The 22,671-nt window shown below is 44.4% G+C and overlaps 1 protein-coding gene across 7 annotated transcripts in view; it reads left to right on the top strand.

The window, feature by feature from the left end:
* Window positions 1-22,671, top strand: part of LOC147017654 (N-terminal EF-hand calcium-binding protein 1-like) — a 101,754-nt gene that overhangs the window by 51,308 nt on the left and 27,775 nt on the right. For 6 of the 7 annotated variants that reach the window (XM_085847394.1, XM_085847395.1, XM_085847397.1 and 3 more), the window contains 2 exons: window positions 583-633; window positions 4,732-4,800. In XM_085847394.1, the coding sequence (XP_085703520.1) occupies window positions 583-633; window positions 4,732-4,800 (120 nt within the window). The remainder of the gene's footprint in view (window positions 1-582; window positions 634-4,731; window positions 4,801-22,671) is intronic. The other variant, XM_085847393.1, reaches the window with a different exon arrangement.

Genomic DNA, 22,671 nt, shown 5'->3' with positions numbered 1-22,671 from the left:
AAACCACCGCCAGGAAAGGCTCACCCATCCCGGCAGCACCGGGTATCCCCTGCAACTAATACATAATGATCACAAATAGTAATTCTCAATTTTTGGAGTGAACCTTATGATTCACTTTCATGTGATTTTGATGTCTTGCACAGCTAAGTTTCAAAGAAATGTCTTTCTCTTTGATAGTCCAAGAATAAGTATCATATCGTTATTGTTTTCAAGAAACAGTTTATGGGATGTCTGGAAGAAGCATATGATGAGAAACATTGCCAACATATTATAGTTTGAATCGTTCGCACAATTAGATAAACAGCCACAGTGAGCGGAAGAATGTTAAACAACATCCTGGGTCATTTAATTAATTCACAAAAGCAAATGTGCTGGACCCAGGTGCAATGTTCCAAGAACAGAATTACATTAACATTGTTTGAAGTCGAGTGTTGAAAATGAACAGTCTTAAAATTGTGAAGCTTATCCTGTGATTGATTGGCTTTGTTAAGAAATAATAATGTGATAAAATAAACACTCTGCCTTTCAGGTCCTCAAATAGTGTTACTGATGCCCATTCTGATTTGTTCGTTTGTCACCCAGGCTTTACATCTGGAGCCGCAAGTGAAGGAGACGGATAATCAAGAAGGATCTGTAAGTTTTGTTCATCAATTTTCCCCAACTGTTGTTTTTCCTTCTAATGAAGGACTTGTTTTGGGATCACCTTCTGGAAGAAAAAAAAACTGCTAAATTGAACATTTTTGCCAAGCCGGGTGACACGCAGCGACAATACACCTGCTGACAATACGCCATTTCAAAGTATTATTGATCTGATCATTTGAACAGGAGTAAGGCTTTTTTTCAGTATTTTAAAAATATATATAATGTTTGTTTTTTTTTTAATACAAAAAAAAATTGTAAGTCAGGTGAGATTTTCGGGACTGCCACTAGTAACATGTAACCCAGTGCTACCTGCCGCATGGTCAGGTCGTCTGCGACTAAACCGATAACCCTCACTGGCTTTGCTCATGGGGAAGGTGACTGTGACACCCTGGGCCAGATTAAGGTCTTCGTAGGCCAAGGCCCTTGAGATTTCGTAGGCCAAATTCAAGAGTGACCAAAACGACGATTTTGAATATGAAATTTAATCGGAACAGGTCAGGTATGGGAGCATGTGCCAGAACAGCGCGTCGCTGCGTCCACTTTCCGCCGGTACTCCAGGGGCCTCCGTCTGGCCATCCCCCAGGCAGATGCCAGGCCCATCCCCATCTCCTTGAGATGATGGTCAACCTGCTGCAACCATGAGGCACGTGGTCGGCCCACTGGCCTCCTCCACTCATGAGACTCCCTCGCTGAGAGAATCTGGTGAGCAGGATCAGCGTCAGGAAAACGAGCCACATGTCCATACAGCCGCAACTGACGCTCACGGACTATGCAGGTAACAAATCTCATCCGAGTCTCTCTCAGCAACCGCTCGTTGGACACAAAATCCGACCAGCGATAGCCAAGGATTCTCCGAAGAGACCTGGTACCAAAGGAATTAAGTCTCCGTCTCAGATCCTTGGTCAGAGTCCAAGTCTCGCACCCATAGAGCAAGACTGGAAGTACCAAGGACCTGAAGACTCGGACTTTCGTCCTCCCGCACAGGTACCGGCAGCGCCACACCCCATGATCCAGTGAATCCATGACTCCCCAGGCCCGACCCAGACGTCTATTGACCTCTGACTCGCAGCCAGCAGAGACATGAATATCACTACCAAGGTAAGTGAATCTCTCCACGACCTCAACATCCTCACCACAAACAGACACAGACAGGACAGCAGCATCCAAGATGTCACCGAAAGCCTGGATCTTAGTTTTGACCCAAGAAACCCGTAATCCCAACGGCTCCGACTCCTCATTCAGCACCTCGAGGGCCCCCAAGAGGATGTCTAAAGTCTCCGCAAAGATGACTGAATCATCTGCAAAATCAAGGTCCGAGATCTTGACATTGCCAAATGACGCACCGCAACTTGATCTCTCCGACATCCTCCCTAAAATCCAGTCCATACAAGTGCTGAAAAGTGTGGGGGCAAGTACACACCCCTGACGAACTCCAGTAACAACTGGAAATAAGTCAGAGATGGTACCACCACACTTCACAGCACTCTCAGTACCAGAGTAGAGTTCAGACATCAGATCGATCAGTTTTGGTGGCACCCCACGAAGACCAAGAATCCTCCAGAGGACATCATGAATCGAACGCTTTACAGAGATCAACATAAGCTGCAAGCAGCCCCTGCCGAAACTCTCGTCTGCGTTCGGTGAGCACACGAAGTGCAAGGATACGGTCAATCGTTGACCTCTTTTGTGTAAAGCCTGACTGCTCTGGACGCTGGTGCTCAAGCAGATGATGGTGAACCCTATCAAGAATTATCCGAGCAAAGACCTTGCCCGGCACTGAGAGCAGCGTCACCCCTCGGTAAATCAGACTCGGTAATCGGAACAGACTGCGGTAAATGGCGATTTGTCCGACTTTCAAACATACAAGTGTCTGTAAAATCCAATTCGGCTTCGAAATTGAGAAACAAACGATACAGAAAACAAATTCGGAGGAATGTATGTGTATTCAATTTCCACCCTGCTGAAACACCTTCTTTCGTGCCTTTTGGTTGGCAAACAACGCGATCACTTCGGAGAAATAGATTTGCTTCATCAGCTCGGATTGAACACAGAGCAGAGCGAGCATGGACACACGCACCTGCCCCACGGTCAACTGAAGACAATTTTTCATGCGCTTTAGTGTGCTCAAGGAGCGTTCACCCTCGCAGCTCGTAGCAAACATTGAACAATATATTCGGAGGGCAACAAAAATATTGGGGAATGTCTGTGTCAAATTGTTGTGAATAATGTACTTGAGCATGTCCGATGCATCAATGAACTTGGAGTGTTTCGAGCAAAGTCCTATTTCCTGAACTATGTCCGTTTCAACGTCAGCAGGGTATGCTGAAACCAGTTTCTCCGCTCTGCGAGAGAGTGTATCATGGTCGAGGCTGTTGGCTGTGGGGATGAATCCAAACAGATCCGTGATTTTCTGATAGCTCTCTCTTCTCCTATGGATTTCTTTCAGAAGGCGATCGAGTATGGAGAAGTACGTCTCAACTCTGAACTTCTCCCTGCCAGATTTTGAGTTTTCTTCTTCCTCGTCATTTTCATCGAAGGCCTTCTTTCGCCTCTTGACCCGACGATTATCATCAGTGTAAATGATGGACTCAACCATCTTTTTGGCGCGGTCCTGAAATGCATCAAATCTTTCATCATTTCGAAGTGACTCTGTATTAATAGAGGGCATGATAATGCTGCTTAACCGCTCCGACATCTATTCCAGGTTGTTGGAGACATCTGTTTACTCGATCAATGTTGCCAAGTAGATCAGACCAGACAGCACACATGATTGCTGTTTCGGTCAGTTCCATCTTCTCAGCCAATGCTTTGGCTTCCAGTCTCACTGACGGAGTGTCTTTAGGGCGCTCGGCTATCTTCATTAGTGCCTTCTTTATGTCTTTGTAGCTTGCGGAAAACGCTTTGCAAGCGTCCGCGCGAGCTGACCACCTCGTATCAGACTCGGACGAACATTTGAGTTTGATGGCACGTTCATCAAGTGACTTATTTAAAATGGCCCATCTTTGGGGAGATGCTGACATAAATTTATACACGGCTTGAATAAGTCCAAAGTATTTGACGGCTTCCAAGCAACTCTCTGCGGCAGCGACTCCTACCAGATGCAAACTGTGCGCAGCACATGGTACCCACTGAGCCAATGGATTAATTTTACAGACTCTTGCTTGTACGCCTGAATAGACACCGGACATGTTGCTTGCATTGTCGTATGACTGCCCGTGACAATCCATGAGATCAATCCCATTGGCTTCCAGTACATCTTGCAATTTTCCAAACAGATATTCACCATTGTGATGCTCAATGACGATGTACTGTAGAAACCTTTCGACGGCGCTACCATCTCGCATCACATATCGAAATATTACCGTCAACTGATCGATATGCGAAACGTCTGGCGTCGAATCGACAGAAACACCATAATATTTAGCATCTTTTATTTCTCGCACGATGGTAGATTTCACTTTTTCGGCCAGTCGTAGGATAAACTTGTCGCATATTGTTGATGACAGGTACGACACACTTCCCTTTCCCTTGTTCCCATACACTTCAAGATACTGGGCGAGAAATGGATCGAATTTTGAGACTAGTTCAAGACAACCAAGATAGTTTCCATTGTTAGCACAACCCAGCTGCTCAGTCGTGCCCCGGAACGGAAGCCCTCTTTCGGCGAGGAACGATATTACAGTGACAATTCGCTTCAGGACATTAGTCCAGTAAGCTTCCTCATGGAGGTACCGCTGTTCAAATGATGTGTGAATCCTGTCTGTCACCTTCATTTCGAGTGACTTTTTGATTGCGAGAATATGGGCAGTCCCACGCTCGTGCGGCGCTAGACGTGCAGAGGCATTCTTCCAATCATTGAATCCGATTCGAAAATTACTGTGATGGCTTTCGTGATCATCGCCGTCGGGACATAGGAGTTTGCACACGTAGCAGTAAAGTTTACCGTTTGATGGAGAAAACAGCATCCAGTCCCTGTTCACCGTTTCCCCGTTTGTGAGTTTCTGCTAAAAGTGTTCGCGCCGAAAATACCGCATTTTATCTGGAAACACTCGGGCTGTATACGAAAAATCTGCGTTCCTATCTTGGCAGGGAGGATTCTGGATGAAATTATCCACGAGTTCTGCGGAAAGAGTCCATTCAGCAGGATCAGGATTGAAAGTACGAGCCGCAGCACTGGCTTCAGTTGTTCCAATGCTTCTCTCATTGCTTGATGCGACGGTATTGGTATCATCAGCTTTCAAAATGTGATGCAGTGCGAGATTACTTGATCCCTCGACATTGACATCAGAAGACTCTGCATGTGCACATTCCGTTTGCTCATCTCGACTCTGGTGAGGGGAAAAAAATTTCAAGATGGATCCAGACAGTGTTTTTGTTTCTGTTTCATGCCTCTTCTTTTTGTCGCGTTTGCAAGTACCACTTTTGTGGTGCCGAATATATCCGTCTCCATAGTCAAGAATAAAAAACGACAAATAAGAGCAAAACGAAGAACTGCAAGCATCAGGATGCTCGATAACTCACAGGAAAGTAAGAGGGTGCCAGTATGTTCATACTCAGTGCGAACGTTACTCCACCCATCAGCCAGACGATAGTGGTGACGCATGTGATTGGCTGATTGTGATGTGATCACATGGTTCCCATGCTCGCTGCCGACTATCACTGTCTGGCAGCGTGCCAGCCGCCTTCGCTCAAGGTGTGTACAGCCTTCCTGCACATGTCGAGTCACATAATCAAGACTGAAAAAAAAAAAACGTCGTCGCAAATTTTTCGTAGGCAAAAGCCTGGGCCTCACAGGCCTAGTGGTTAATCCGGCCCTGGTGAGACCCTACCAGGTTGAAAAACAACACCTGACAAAGGGCGGATGAGCTCCCTACGGGAGCTAACGGCCATCCAGCACTGAGATGGTGTCTCCTAAAAAAACACCTAATGGGAAGAGGAAAATTAATTTTTCCACCTGGCCGAGTTACCCCCTCCTGCACAGTGGTCCCTTGAAGAGGTTTTCTTGTTTCAGAACTCGGTGAAGGTTTTGCCAGTTCTTCCTCTTCTTCTTTTTCTCAGTAGTTCCTCACATTTAGTGGCTCTCAGCCTTGTTTCGGGTGAAGTTCAAGGCATTTTATCTATAAGTACATGAAGGGTAAAGAACAGGTTAAGACAAGTATGGGCTCATTGAGGGATATCACAGGGAGATTGGTTAGTGATGAAAATGAGGTGACAGGCTTATTAAATATTCATTTTTCTTTAACGTTTACATGAGAACAGTTAGAAGAATTACCAGTAGTTGAGAGAATCTATTTATGAGGTTGGGGTGAGGAAGAGCTTTAACATGAGTTCCGGGTAGGAATGGAGGAAGTGAAGAAGCAGCTAGGAAAACTACGACAACACAAAGCTCGCCCGATAATATGCAATTGAGAGTTTTGGGGCGGTGCCAGTGGTGGAGCAGATGGACATGATGGTAACGGATATATTTAACGGCTCAATGGACTTTGGGCAGGTTCCGGAGGATTAGAGAGGACAAATGTAACATCGTTATTTCATTAAGGATCCAGAGAGGAACTGGCGAGTTATGCATCCGTTGGGGGACCTATAAATCCCACAAATATTCAGTTGTGGGGAGTGCGTGGTTTTGTCTTTCATCGACTGCAACTAAAGGCCAGAAGTAGCTATTTCAGCTGAAATGTCATATTTCCTAGCTGCTGAAATCTTCATAAACTGTGTAATGGATGCCTAAATACGCTGGATGTGTGGCAGACGCCTCCTATTGATCAGAACCCTTGCAGCAAATTCTGTGGTGGCACAAGAGTTCATAGCACTCACGGTGAGAGGGGACAATTCCCCCCCCCTCCCGGGCACAAGACGAATAGGGGTGGAGGGGGGTAACGTCAGCAGCTTCTTTTTTTTTTCAACTGGAATTATTAAAGTATTGCTCATATTGATGAGGTAGTTGGTCCCAAATCTGAAGGTCAGGAAGCATAAAAGTTTGATTTTCCTCATTGTCTAATTAAATTATAACGTTTCCCAATTTGCGGTTACCACATTGAGTAAAGTATACATCGGTGCAGTTATCATCGACATAAATATCAAATCAAAGCCCCTTTCACATCTCCAGCAGATGCTATATCACATTGGCAATTTGGTATCGATGACCATGTTCCAGGTCTTTCTATGTTTTAAAAATCTACCAACGCACCAAAAAGATGTCAGTAAGTTCAGTGAGAGCTTCCTTCGTTTGTACCACCTCACTTGTTATGGCAAAAACAGAAAATTCCTGGGATTCCGGGAAGACACCCCTCACTGAGTGGGCTCACCAGGTTGGTATATATATATATATATAATTATTATTATTGTTCTGGGGTGCGGGATGATTTCTCATTTCAAAAAAGTTCTAATTCCATCCCCTCCCCCAAAAATCTAAATTTCGTATTGTGTTATCGATGGAAAAAATGCAATTTTTCTCAAGTCTCCACACTGAAAACCCTCAACAGTGCCCCTGGGTGGTGTATTACAAAGGAAGTACGAGACACGGCAGTACGTACCATGACAAAAACACAAAAGAGGTTTTTTAATGTTTTTGATTTCATTCTGCAGGATTGGAGGATGGCTAATTGTACCGATATGGAAGGGGAAGGCGATGGCGATGTTCAAGATCTGGCGAAGTACAGGGACATTACACTCTTAAGTTAATTCATGAAGGTACAAGAAGGAATCCTGGGTGGGACGATAAGGAAGAGTTTAGAGATGGAGATCGACGAAGAGCAACAGGGATTGAGAAAGGGTAAGGCGATGACCGATGGGATGTTCATTCTGAGAGAGCTGGTGGAGAAGAGGTTGGAGATGTAAGGTGAGATGGCATTGGGATTTGTGGAGCCAGAGAAGGCCTATGACACTGCCCCTAGAGAGATTGTGATGGTGACACTGACATGGATGGGAGTGCCGGAAGCAGAAGATAGGTTGGTAGAAGGTATCTACAAGGAAACGAAGGGAAGAGTTTTTGTTAGTCCCAGGATGTTGGAGGACTTTTTTTTTTTTTGTATACCTTGTCGAGGCTCGTGTGAGAGCTAACACACAACGCACAGCAAGGGGGGCATGACAAGAGGGGTGGGAGTGGGAAGGACAAAACAGTGGGGAACAGAGACATTAGGAGATCTGCGGAAGGGAGAGCGGTGGAGCGGGGAACATGGGGTATACAAGATGGACATTACAGGGACTTTCAGGAAGGAAAGCAGGGAATTTGAAGGAGGTGGGTTTGGGGTGGATTAACGGGGTAGAAAAGATCGAGGATTTGGATTGGGGATGATAAGAGGTGGTGGTGAACAGCTGTTTTGAAGGCCTGGAGGGAAGAGTGGGATTGAATAGAGTGAGTGAGTTTATTCCAAAGGCGGGAAAAAAGAGGAATGAAAGAGTGAAGGTGAGCAGTGATTCGTGATTTTGGTAGTTTTACCAGAAGGGGGTTATTGGCGGACCTTGAGTGCCCTGCGGAAATGTGGTGGGGCCAAATCACAGAGAGAGTGGGGGGGGGGCGAGGCTGGAGAGGAGACGGTAGAAGACAGAAAGACCACCGACCAGCCTTCGGTGGGAGTGAGAGGCCCAAAGACTCAGCCTCATTGCAGGAGATGCCAATGATGCGAAATGCTTTGATTTCCACAGCGTGAAGCCGAGAAAGGTGGGAGACAGGAGCACCAGCCCAGAGTGGAGAGCAGTGCTCCATCAGGCTGTGGACGAAAGCTTTTTAAGTGGTCAGGAGCTCATGTGGGCCGAGGAATGACTTTGTACGATGGAGGATTCCCAGTCGGCGACTGGGTTTGAAGCGTCGGCTCGGTCGGGAGCGTTGGGAGGAGCGTCAGGAGGGACTTCAGCGTGAACGTCGCTTTGAGGCAAGTAACCTCTCTCAGCCCACTCATGTTTATCATAGTGATGGAGCTGGTAAGCAGGACAGTAAATATGAGGGGTATTCTGGGGAGGGTGATAGAGGCAAATGAACTGGCTTTTGTGGCAGAGAGTAAACGGGAGATGCAGAAGGTACTGGGAGAGTGGAAGGAGGAATTCAGGAGAAGACCGAATTGTTGTGGGTCGAGCAGCAGAGAAAATATATGAATACTGTATGAGGTTAGAGGGGAAGGAGATGAGACATGGAAATAGATTTGAGTATCTGGGGGGAATAATGACTGGGGATGGTAGGTTGGAGGCTGAGGTGCAGAGAAGGATTCAGGTAGGTGTGATTGTGTGGAGGAGGGTGGAGGGATTAATGGCAGGCAAACAAATATCACATAAATTGAAAGGGAAGGGTCTGGTGTCTTGTGTAATGCCGGCCGACCTTTATAGTGTGGAGATGGTGATACTGACAGACAACAACAGAGGCTGTGGGTCTGCAAGAACAACTGAGTCAGGAGGGTTGCGGGAGTGAAGAGGGTGAATAGAAAGAGGATGGATGAACTGAGGGAGGAGATTGGTGTGCAGATTAGTCTGACAAGGAGATTGGTGAAAGGCCGGCTGAGGTGGGTTGGACACTTGGTGTGGATGAGGAAAGGGAGAATGCCAAACAGAGCAGATAGGTTGAGGGAGCAAGGTAGGAGGGAAAGAGGTAGACCGTGGTTGAGATGGGAGGATTGTCTCAGGAGGGATACCAATAAGATAATGGAGGTTAGAGAGTGGGGAGAGTTGGCTGAGGGATAGGGGGAAGTGGAGGAGTGTCGTGGTCAAGATTGATACCATTGTACCTCATCCCTTATAAAGGGAAGAGGAGAAGAAGAGGTTATTGATAATTTATTTTGGCAATTCCATCTGTATTTCGATGATTTTTCACCATAAGAAAATAATTTCTCCAAAGGTCACGCAAACGCTCCAAAGGTCACTCCAAAGGTCAAATCGAATTTCACTTTGACTGGGCTCTTCAGGGATTTTTAGAAGGAATTTTAATCAGAATGCATTGAACCATGCCATCAAGGAAACAATCGGAAATGGGTGGGAAAATTTGGAAAAATGAGTGCCCAAAGTGGTGAAAGCCTGCGATTCTGAGAAAGCACTGTAAGCAAACACATTTCCTGCTTTCCTAGTAGTTTTGGTGGCCTCTGATGAGACTTGAACACAAAAATATCAATAAGTTCTGATGGTGCAAAACGTCAATTAATGCCCCAGCAGCCCAGTCTACCATTGGTGCCCCAAATGAGCATCTTGAATTCTGGTGGACCTCGTGTGGATGGAGAGTATGGGATGGGGCGGTGAGTCCCCCTCCCATCCAGCTGGGGCATCTGGGGGAGTGCTGTAAGTGCTCACCACCCTGCCATCCCCTAACCTCAATAGGCATAGAAAAGAACACGACATACTGGCTTGTCACTCGTACACAGTATACACAATGCGATGGAGAAGTTGGGTGAAGTTTCGGTGTATGCGCACTACACGATCCACCAGAGCAATTCAACCCCCCCCCCCCTCCCCCAGCTTATAATGACATTCATCAGAATGTCTTGAAGTGGCGTATAAAAAAAAAACCAACAATTCTTCAAAAACATTTTGTGGCGTATTACTTGGCGTCCCCATACATTCGGGCTTTGAGAGATGGCCCCACCCATCCCATCCTTACTTTGCCAAAGATAAAAGATCAAACAAAGTACTGGCTGCCTTCCTTGGAGTAAATAAAAGACCAAGAACGAAGATGGAAAACAGGAAAGACCAGATTTAGCAGAATCAAGTGAATACTACAGCGGCACTCGGTAGAGCGCATACCTCCACCAGGTTGAACATTTTACGTGTTGCATTCCACTGATAGGCCCGATTGGCTTCCGGACATTAACAAAAATCTAATGAGCTTGTTCTTGTCACCCGCCCAACTTATTCACCATGTTTTGTCATAACTCATCCACAATGTTTTGAGATATTGTGCTGTATATCGTTTTTGGTCCCATCTCTCAATAGTGAAGAATCACTTAAAATTATAGTATTGTCATTCAACCAGCTGTTGTAGTTTTCAAGGATGTTGATTTGCATTAATTTTTCATCGACAAGGTGAGCCTGCATTCAACAGACTTTTAAGGAAGTGATCTTGAAACTTGGCACCCACACCTTCCAAATGGCACATGCAATCCTCCCCCAAAGTAGAATATGTAACAAAGGCTGCGAGTCAAGGATTGACCTAGAACTGGTACATCAAAGACCTGCAAAATGGAGAACAGGTTCTACGCACGTGACTGATGTATTCACCGCGAAAGGAAGCCTCATTCTGCTTCTGCCGTTCGCTTTTTCCAAGCAGTCCCTCAATTTCAAAATCGGCTTTTGAATCTCAAGCCGGTTTCTCATGCTGGAAGAATACGGAGAAGCTAAAAAATCATGAGGAAAATCCATATCATCGAAAGACATTTGTCGAATGGAAAGAGATGGAGCAGGTGCGAAGGATACAGAGAGGAGTGGCCAAGGTCTTGAAGAAGAAAATTCAAGACTAGTGATATCGCTAGAGAGAAGTCCAAAAAGACTCCTGGATTTGGTCAAGCTGTTGTCGTCACAAAACCTAGCTCTATCTAAGGGGTCACGTCGAAAATTTGGACTGTCCTAATCCGGGAAATTTCCTGGCAGTTTTGAAGTTCCTGGCAACCTATGATCATCACTGTGATTCCTCATACCCAAATAGATGGTCCACCATCGATGGAAAGTTCGAGAAAATTCCACGCTCTGTTTCTTATCTATCACATGACTTCCAAAATGAATTAATTTATCTGATGGCGAATATGGTTCGAAGCAGGATTTTAAGCGAGATCAAGGAGGCAAAATACTTTGGTCGTCTCTTTGACTCAACTCCAGATGTGTCACAAACAGAGCCGTTGTTGGAAGTGATTTGGTGTGTCGGATTGAGTTGTGACACCAGTGAAGTGAATGCGTGGGAAGCATTACTTGATTTATTGAAGCTTGATAAGAAGGATGCTGTTGGGTATGAGGAAACCATCATTGAGAAACTTCATAAAGATTGCATCAATTTCCTTTGTTGTCATGCTCAAATGTATGACAACGCAGCTGTCATGTCGGGCCATCTCATTGGCATGCAGGCAAGACTTCGTGAAAGGAACTCCAAAGCAGTGTTCATCAATTGCGACAAGCGCTCTCTCAACTTGGTGGGAGTACATGCTACATCTGTTGACCCCAACATAATTACGTTCTTTGGAACGGTAGAACAAGTGTATGTCTTTTTCTCGGTATCAAGCAGCCGATGGAAGAGGATGATCGAGAAACTGAAGTTCACGGTGAAAAGGGATTGCGACACGTGTTGGAGTACAAGAGAAGGAGCTGTGTGCATAATTCTGACTTTCTTTGATGAACTTATTGAGCCTCTTCAATCTCTGAATGAAGATGAACTTGAGTCAGGCAATGCTAGAGCAAAAGCTGGGACACTCATTCAGTCTTCTAACATTTCAGTTTGTTTGCATCCTCCACTTCTGGGAGCAAGTCCTACTAAAAATTAATGATGTCCAAAAATGTCTGCAGTCTCCATAAGTGAATCTGCATGAAGCAGTAGCTGACCTGAATGACCTGATGGAGCACTTTGTTGGTGAACATCCTCAATTATTTCAAAGTTCAATCACCAATGGACTTAAAATTGCAGAAATGTGAGATATTTCCACTGAATGATGTGTTTCATATCGCCAAAGAATGCTTGGCATGGAAGTGACCGATGCAAGAGTCACTCTTGCGGAGGAGAAAGCCAGGGTAATTAAGCTCATCTTGGATAGACTGGTCCAAGAAATCAGAGACCCCAACAAACGACTTCAAGACCTTTTGTTTTTTTTGTTTTTCTTGGATACATTGTCGAGGCTTGTGTAAGAGTTAACACATAGAATACATAACAAAGCAGGAGACAATAGGGATGGAAGAGGAAAGCACAAAACAGTAGGGGACAGAGACAATAGTAGATCTGTGGAATGGAGAGGGATGGGGTAGGGAACATGGGGTATACAAGATGGACACTACAGCGACTTTCAGGAAGTAAAACGGAATTTGAAGGAGGTGAGTTTGGGGTGGATTAGCGGGGGAAAAAAAGATTGAGTACTTGGATGGGGTACGATAATAGGTGGTGGTGAACAGCTGTTTTGAAGACCTGGAGGGAGGAGTGGGATTGAAGAGAGTGTGGGAGTTTGTTCCAGAGGCGGGAAAAATGAGGAACGAAAGAGTGAACATGAGCAGTGATTCTTGATTTTGGCAGTTTCACCAGAAGGGGTTTTTTTGGTGGACCTTGATTGCCCTGTGGAAATATAGGGGGTACAGAGCACAAACAGAGCAAGGGGGTGAGTGGCAAGGCTGGAGATGGGACGGTAGAAAACAGAGACCACCGATCTGCCTGTGGTGGAAAAAGAGTGAGTGACCCAAAGACTCAGCTTCATCGTGGGAGATACCAATAATCCTAAAAACCTAGGTTTACACAGTGTGGAGCTGAGCAAGGTGTGAGGCAGTGTTGGAGAATTTTGTTGTTAACCTACTTGATGTAAATCCTGTTACTCGATCTGTTTGAAACAATTAATTCACTGTCCACAACGGAAAGTACATTTCATCAGATAATTTTTTATTAACATGGTACCATGGAGTCCAAACCACTGAGATGGTTGTTACACATCCACAATGATTTGCACTAAGCTAAGATTACATTTCCTGGCATTTATATGCTTTTGTGGGAGTGGAGCGGGCTGATAAGCAATAGGCAAAAGAACTCCAACTGTAATACTTGTCTACTGGGTGAAAGGCGAATGACATAATCATGGCAAAAATTGGTGTTGTCAACCAGGTCACTTTGTTCCATCGCAAGACATTCCTTTTATCAACATTTAGGTCAAAATACTCTTGGGTAAAGGGAAGCATAACTGACAGCCAATTTGACTTGTAGCATAAAAATTAAATTTATAAAGCACCAGCAATAATTATAATTGAGAATACATTAATATGATTATTTTTTCTTCCACAATCCCCCCTTTTTCCTTATCAGGAAAATTTGAATAATTATATTACACATGATCACCATACCCCATTCCTGGAGGAGAAAAGATATCCGTTACACGAGTTCGGTCAACAATGGCAGTGAGTGCTAATATCAGAAGAATGCTGTATGATGACCATTTCAATAGTGTTCCAGCCAGGTTCGTGAGTGTGTTTCCATTTAATTCATGGCCTGTTCATCAGCATGTGTCACAAATCGAAAACACATGTTACCCGAAGTCAGAAGATAAGCAGGTCAGGGTGTAGATAGAGCAGCACCCAACGGGAAACACAGTCGAGGCACTCCTTGAGCTGCAGAGAAGGTATATCTTCGCAGGTACGAGCTTGGGCCTGACACTGGGTTGAAGGAGACGAAAAGGACTCGAGAGGTGACCCAGAGATCCAGCCCTAGCAGAGTTTGGGGCCTCGTAGCAGCAGTTTCTGCAATCAGGTTTGATTCACCAAGTGAGCTGTGCACATTGGATGCAGCCGCGATGGCTGCACGAGCCCCACCTGCACCATTGAACACATGTTGCAGATGACTCGCCATGTGGACCTTCAGGGCCTTCGTCGTGCATTGAAGCAACCATGGCAAGTTCACGATGTATTTGCAGAGCAGCAATTTGTGAGTGTGGTTGAAGACATTCCTCCAGGCTTGCCTGGCCTGCCTGGCACCACGCAACGGTGACGTTAAGACTTTGCCTTGTTGTGGTTTGACTTGTCCAACCTTCTCTTCAGTGGGTTTTCTCTTTTTTTCCTCTAACATGCTCATCTTATCTCCTCAGGAAGGGGATAGTTTCATGATCACGTGTTGAATGCCCAATCACCTAAATCTGGGTTCTCCCCATCATCCAATCTTTCCGTGGAAGTTCTTCCAAAGCTTCATTAGGCGAAATCGTACATTGCATGGTTCAATTGCTCTCAACACCTTGAAACAAACAAAATTAAGGTTAAGCATCAATTAAACATGCCAATCCATAAACGTCATGGGCTCATGTATTTCAACAAGACTGACAAAGGTTCTTAGTTCTTACTGAAGCATTCAACTTGCATAATATGTTATATCAATATTTTATCCCTTTCCTTGTTTTTTTCACACCTTAACGACATGTTAAAATATACAGAAATCTCTGTGGTATGTACACTCAAAACATTCATCTCATTTGCTATTTCCATGGAGAAAGGGCAACAGTCTTTATCAGGGTTCGTATTTGCAATCAATAATTCTTTTCACCAAAAATATTCCATCATCTGTACAATAATTATGAAAGTTAGCTACTTCTTTCAAGTACCGAATCCAAAGCGATTCGATTTTGCACAGTTACCATTTTAACATTCATATCCGCTAAGCAATTCACAGTTTCATTCACAAGTAGTTCCAGAGCAACTGCCATTTTAAAAAAATTTTTATTTCCAACTAACTTAGCACTTCTGTACTTATGAAAGATGGTCAAGTCAGTGTTAGAAATACCACAACTTACTTAAGTAAACGTACAAGAAGTACCACTTAATCAAAATCATGCACCTGTCTAATTAATCAGAAGACAGATAACACAGGTAATATTTAAATTGGCGTGTTGCATCATTGCACTCTTTTCAATAATATAATTCTTAGATTCTGACCGATTTCACATGGTCATGTCTTCGTACTTCGCATAATTCTTGTTTATCCTTTTGTTTGTCTTTCTACAAATTGTAGAGGCATTTTATTTAAATTACAGTCGGGTTAGTACCAGCTCCTAATCAGTGAGAGCAATACAGTTACAATACATGGTACAATTCCTAATTCCATTTAATTGATTTCATAATTGCTGTTGGACTAGCCACTCTTCCAGTCATTCTGCATTATGGTTATGTAAATACCATGCTGTTTTCCCTCATAACTTGATTTTTGCCTTGCAGTTAACTTATTCCTAATATGTAATGTTGACTAATATGTCGATCAATTTAATAATGCAGACCCTCCTTCAATATTATGTAAGTACCTTAACTTAACATATTATCTTGATTCAATACTCAGTAACTTTTCCCTATCCTCAATTAACAGATTAACAAGGTCCATAGGTACAGTGATTGACAATATATTAATCAATAAATACAAGTTATTCATAACCTTACTGTGATATAACCAATCATTACTCTGTCACTTGAAGACCCCAATACATTTAAATTAGGATTATGAGACTTGTATGATAAAAGGTTTCTCAATTTGTAATCTCAAAACCGTTTTTACAGCCATTTTTCCCTGCTGTGCAGGGGTTGGGCTTTTTCTTGAGGCAATGTTTTATGGCCGGATGCCCTTCCTGACGCCAACCCTGGTCGCCTCTTACGACACACAGGGATATGGTACACCTATTCTTACCGGGGCATACACCGGGACCAGTACACTGGTACTCATTTCGCCGACCTCGGAAGGATGACAGGCTGAGTCAACCTCCTGGTGTTAATTCAGCAGCAAATGGGGCTTGAACTCAGGACCCTGGGATCCCAAGCCCTACCTCAAATATCCGGGGCCTTCGCTCAAACCTTTCAGATCTTTCCATACAGGTTGCCACTGACAAACCAGACATTATCTGCCTAACAGAAACTTTCCTCTCCCAAGATGTGTCTGACTCCCAAGTATCTCTCCCTGGCTACTCCCTCTTACGGTATGACAGACCTGAGCCTCGTCCTGGTGGAGGTGTTGCTCTCTTCATCAAAGACTCTATTCCTCACTCTCCATGCACTGCTCTCACTCCCCCACACCCCCAGGAATACCTCTGGCTTCGGCTTCCCCTCCACTCCCACCTCATGTTTATATGTGTACTGTACCGTCCACCGAACAGTGATGACTCCATCTACACCTCACTATCCGAAAACATGGACCATCTTCTATATTCTCATCCAAACTCTCTCTTCCTCTTATGTGGTGACTTCAATTGTCATCACGCCAGTTGGCTAGGTGTGGGTACCTCTCTCACCTGCCATGGCACCTCAGCAAAAGCTTTCTGCGACTCATTGGGACTGACTCAATCGGTCAACTTCCCGACCCGGATCTCAACCAATGGTACTCCATCTCTTCTGGATCTGATTTTGACAAATTTCCCTGACAATATCTGCTGCTCTTCCTTCGCTCCAATTGGTTCTTCTGACCACGTCCTTGTCAAAGTGGACATCTCTCTGGCTGTTATCAGAGAACCACCTGACTGCCGTCGAGTCTGGCATTTCACTCAAGCCGACTGGCAGGGTCTCCGAGCAGCCATCAAACTTACAGACTGGTCTCCTATCACTACTTTCTCAAACATCAACTCATCCTGGGAATTCTTTCAAAGAAACTTGCTCTCCCTCATGCACAGATTTATCCCCTCTCGTGTTCAGTTGTCTTACCCTTCCTCCCGCCCTTGGTTTACTGAAGCTTGTGGCGAGGCAGTTGTCCTGAAACAACTTGCCTTTGCCTCATGGAAAGCAAACCCAACTGAGGGCAATCTCAGTTCTTTCCACAAAGCTCGGAACAAGTGTGTATCTACCCTTAGGAGAGCCAGAAAACAACATATTTCTCATCTCAAGTCTGAACTCTCAAACCTCTCTCCCTCCTCAAAATCCTGGTGGCGTTTAATCAAATCTGTTTCTGGTGTATGTTCCCCCTCCATCCCCTCCCTTACCTCAAATGGCCGCACTGCTGATTCCACACGTGATAAAGCTGAATGTCTAAACTCGGTGTTTGCAGCTAAATCTTGTGTCCTAAACCCATCTCTATCTCTACCCACTTTACCCAGTCGCACCCAACTGTCCCTGGACTCTGTATCCTTTTCTCCTGACAAGGTGGAGAGCTTGCTTTCAAACCTCGAGTCAGATTCTGCAACCGGTCCAGACGGCATCAGCCCACGTGTCCTCAAAGCCTGCTCTTCTGCTCTTGCTCACCCTCTCTCTGTTCTATTCACCCTCTCATTTGCCCAAGGTCATCTGCCATCTGCTTGGAAATCTGCTAACATCACTGCCCTGCATAAAAAAGTGCAAAAACAGATCCCTGTAACTACAGACCAATCATCCTTCTCCCAATCATCAGCAAGGTGATGGAATCCATCATTGCCTCAGATATGAAATCCTTCCTCTTCTCCAATGGCTTGATTTCCAATCATCAATTTGGTTTCAGACCAGGTCACTCTACCCTGGATATGCTGCTTCTGCTCTCCCATCAATGGATGGAGGTCTTCAATGCCAGACAGGAAATCCGAGCCGTATCCCTGGACATATCACGTGCTTTTGACACAGTCTGGCACCCTGCACTACTCACCAAACTCTCTTCCCATGGTATTCAAGGCCATCTCCACTCATGGCTCGCAGACTACCTCTCCTGTCACAGTCAACGTGTGGCCCTAAATGGAGTTCTTTCATTCCCTCTTCCTGTGCAGGCTGGAGTTCCTCAAGGTAGCGTTCTGGGCCCTGTTCTTTTTCTGGTTTTCATCAATGATCTCTCGGACTCTCTGGAAAATCCTCTATTTCTCTTTGCCGACGACTCCACCCTCTGCCGTACCATCTGTCATCCCTCAGACCGGCAAGCAGCAGCTTCTTCACTCACTGCAGATCTGGATAAAATCACAAACTGGTCCAACACGTGGAACATGTCTTTCAATCCAGACAAATCTCACACTCTCACTATGTCTCTTCGAAAGGACCGTTTACAAAACCCCCCCATCCACTTTCTCAACAATCCTCTGGAAGAAGTCTTTTCTTTCAAGCTTCTAGGTCTCACTATCTGCCATGACCTTTCCTGGGAAAGTCACATTTCCAACCTCGCCTCAAAAGCCAGTCGCCGACTGGGAATCCTCCGTCGTGCTAAGTCCTTCCTCGGCCCTCTTGAGCTCCTGACCACTTACAAAGCTTTTGTCCATAGCCTGATGGAGTACTGCTCTCCCCTCTGGGCTGGTGCTCCTGCCTCCCACCTTTCTCGGCTTCACGCTGTCGAAACCAGGGCATTTAAGATCATCGGCATCTCCCGCAATGAAGCTGAGTCTTTGGGCCTCTCACTCAATCACCGCAGGTTGGTCGGTGGTCTTTCTGTCTTCTACCGACTCCTCTCCAGCCTTGCCCCCTGCTCTCTCTGCGATTTGTCCCCACCACATTTCCACAGGGCGCTCAAGGTCCGCCAACAACCCCCTTCTGGTAAAACTACCAAAATCACGAATCACTGCTCATCTTCACTCTTTCATTCCTCTTTTTCCCACCTTTGGAATAAACTTCCTCACTCTATTCTTTCCCATTCTTCCCTCCAGGCTTTCAAAACAGCTGTTCACCACCACCTCTTATCTTCCCCCATCCAAATCCTCGATCTTTTCTACCCCCGATAATCCACCCAAGCCCACTTCCTTCATTTCTCCTGCTTTCCTTCCTGAAAGTCCCTGAAATGTCCATCTTCTCTTCGCCATGTTCCCCGTCCCATCCTCATCCCTCTCCCTTCCACAGTTCACCTAATGTGTCTGTTCCCCACTGTTTTGTCCCTTCCACTCCCGCCCCTCTTGTCTCATGCCTCCTTGCTGTGAGTTGTGTGTTAGCTCTCATACGAGCCTCGACCAAGGTATACAAAAAAAAAAAAAAAGCCACCACCCTAACCACTAAGCCAACACCAGGCTTAATTTGTAATCTCAAAACAAAAAAGTTTATATTAATTATTACCAAAAGAAACATGATGGTTCGTTCTCAATGAGTTCCTTTTCTCTTTTTTTAAATGAGCTTAGTCTGAAAGTAATTAACACACAACCTCCACTAGTTACCAACTGTTTCCCATGTTTACATGTAGACATTACCACAAGTGTCATTTGTTGGTCACGACAACACAGATCAAAGCACATTGGTATGCTGTTGCTAGGTGTGTGCAAAACACACTGGTGTTCTAGGTTATTATAATTCACAAAATAGATTCCCAAAATAATTCAAAGCTAGGTTGCACATTCTTGCATTAATTCACAGTAGCATGGCTATCATTGTCGTCACAGGGTGATTCTTTTGGAAGTCTTTATCAGGCTCTCAGCTCTGCAAACCCCCCATGGTGAGAGTTCCACGCCGTTGTTGTAGGCATGGCGTCATTAGAGTTGCCGAGCTGCAGACCACACTTTGGCTGCAGAGCATCCATTTGGGATCAAAAGCTTGACAACATGGTTACAAAATTTCTCCAAACAGTTTAAACAATAGCTTCTACAATATTGAACTTGATTCCTGACAAATATCGGGTCACATAACAAAAGTTACTAGATAAATGGCAGTCCTTCTGTCTGTCTGTCTGTCTGTTTGTTTGTAACCAATAAGCTCCTAGACCAGTGAACCTATCTTGATGAAACTTTACACACATATAGACCTAACATTCAGCTCCAGGATGCGCTAAGTGCCTTTCCATAAAAATGAAAAATATATATATATATATGTATATTAAAAAAAAATAATAATAATAAAATTTCCATTAAAAAAAATGGCTTTCGAATAGTGCACCGGCGTATTCATTGTAACAAAAAGCTTCATGGTTAAAAACGCTAGGGTTTTTTAAAATACAAAATGTTCGTATTCGTTGAGTTTTTAAACATACACATTCTCCTCCTGTTATAACTGCTTTGAAACCCGAAACATTATGCCACTGCGAAAGCGAACAAATTTGAATTCTCGAACTGCACGTTCAGAGGTATGCCATTTCATAATACACGTCTCCCAATTCTTACTTCAAGAACGGTTATAATTTTGACGTTATCAGGATAACAGACGTAAATAAATCAAATACGCTGGGCCAGGCTGGGTTATGCCCGACGTATAAATTAAGTCACAAATGATGACATGAAACCAGCCTCACATTATTGAAGCATTATGGTTTTTTATCTGATGCTGCAATAAATGTTAACATTTTTGAACTAGAGTCTTCTGCATATAAAACATGGCGGGGAAAATATAATATTAGAGTGGTGATGAAAAAAAAAATAATGGTGGCAGCCTCTACAATTTTACAATTAACTGTGACATATACTCCTTCAAATCCACCGTCATCCACAGGATTCCCATGCGGAGCACGGGTATCCCTGCTAGTACATAAAATATAGATGTTTTTGGTTTCTGCGCGAGTGAGCCGACCTTGGCTTGGCTTAGAGCCTTAGATCAAAAGAGGCACCAGCCCCAGTAGCATCAGACCCGCCCGTAGGTTCCCCCCCAAAAGCATTTCTATTTTGATAAGTGCGTAGCTTGCTAAACGCATTTGTCATGGTTCTTGGATGTAATGTCTCATAGTTAGTTAATTCATTAAATCTTGCAGGAATTCCATCAACATTTTAAATATCTGACATTGTAGATCTTATCCATTTCTCTCATCACCAAAACAAATAAATACAGTTTAATCCTCTGTTTTTAAACAGGTGTACAAAAATTGTGCAAATAATTTGTCAAAGTTGAGTCATCAGGTGAATATCATTTAACTCCCAACTGGTAAAACTCCACCGGTACCTCTGCAGTCTCATGCTGAAGTGAGCTGTACTCTCCCTCTGTCTGCTCCCTGATGATTACCAAGTCCAAGTTGGGGTGACGTGTTGCACTGCCAAGCAGAGACTTACAGCGAACCACATTCGCAAAAAGTCCATCTGACGCCGCAGTTCCATCTCGTACGAATTCAACTCCCCTTTGACCTCCATTGGAGCATTCAGTTTTCCCTTTGTAGCAACTCGGTTGGCTCACATGTCTTGCAATAGTTTCTCCAGTTTGTTTGGTGTTGCTGTGCCCTGCACCTCACTCAGCTGGTGCTTCTCAAATCCAGTCTACATTATTCATCCAATCTCGCTTAAACAGCTTTATGGTCTATCATTGTGACAATATATAAGATTGTCCAATTAAATCTAATGAATTTACCCTGACAGATAGAGGCCGATATAAAGACAACAGACATGTTTTTCTGTCCGCTTCCCGTACAGAAAGCTCGACCTTGGCAGGCAAAGTTTTGGAATGTTGTTTAAGGAGCACCGGACAGCCAGTCTGTACACTGTACACTAGATTAACAGATCAATCATATATGCAATGAATTTTGCCTCTCTGAATCGATCAAAGGGTTACACTGGGTTGTTTGCCATTGCCTTCCCAGCAGTAGTTTTGGCAGGAATTTGTCTTTAACCTCCATCAACCAATGTAATTTATTAACTTTAACATTCACAGACCAATGAAGACAGCACGCCGAGTTTAACGTCCATCCGAGGGATAATTGATTGATCACTCTCTACCGGAATGCTGGTGGGAGGTTATAAATCCTCATTGATCCCAAGGTACCAAATCATACACAACTACTTTACAAATCACTTTAAAATAATTCCAAATCACATTTCTACATTTAGATCACGTCTTAAGTATGAATCAAATCGAATTTTGGAAACATTTCTTTTTTCTTGCCAACGGCATGCGCACTTCGACACAATAGTCCCCCCCCCCTCCTTGAATCTGCATATGAATTGAATGGAGGGTTCAGTACCCATAAATCTCTTCTAGCAGTATGAACAGCTGCTTTCACTCAGCTTGCCGGGCTGAGTAATTATAAATCCTCATAATGCCAGCGATAGCGAGCCTCTATAGCTCAGCTGAGATTCAAACACAGACCCAGTGGAGAGTGTTGGCCCATACAGGGAGAGATCTCCTCTTTCTCCTCTTTAAGTACTCCTCTGGCTCCTCGTTGATCCTCTTCATTTCCCTCCAGAACTTTCCTCAGGTGATTCAAACAATCCCGATCAAACGTACCATTCTCAGGGAAAGGCAATTTACTGTTCATAGTCCAAACGCACTAATTTGCATCGTCTCTCACAGGTTCAGGTCCGTATTTATCAAACATATATCTCGCACATGTCCCTCTCCGTGGCCTGGGGTAGGTTGCTTCGGTATACACAATCTCATTCTTTCCAACACCATTTCCTATCTTTCAAATCCCACGTCACATATATTAAAGAGTATGCACTTTAATCTAGTGATAATACAACAAATGCTGGTCAGCACTGTAATAAAGCAACTATATAGTACTGTTAGTTCGAACCACATAACCCTCACACACAATCACACTTTATCACACAGCGAGCTGGGTCTCGAACTCCTCGCGGAGGT

Source organism: Eptatretus burgeri, chromosome 11, assembly GCF_056783735.1.
Source record: "Eptatretus burgeri isolate ZD-2024b chromosome 11, Ebu_testis_v1, whole genome shotgun sequence".
In the NCBI taxonomy this organism is placed as follows: Eukaryota; Metazoa; Chordata; class Myxini; order Myxiniformes; family Myxinidae; genus Eptatretus; species Eptatretus burgeri.
The sequence above is the reverse complement of the archived record's forward strand: the minus strand, read 5'-3'. Positions and strand labels throughout refer to the sequence as shown.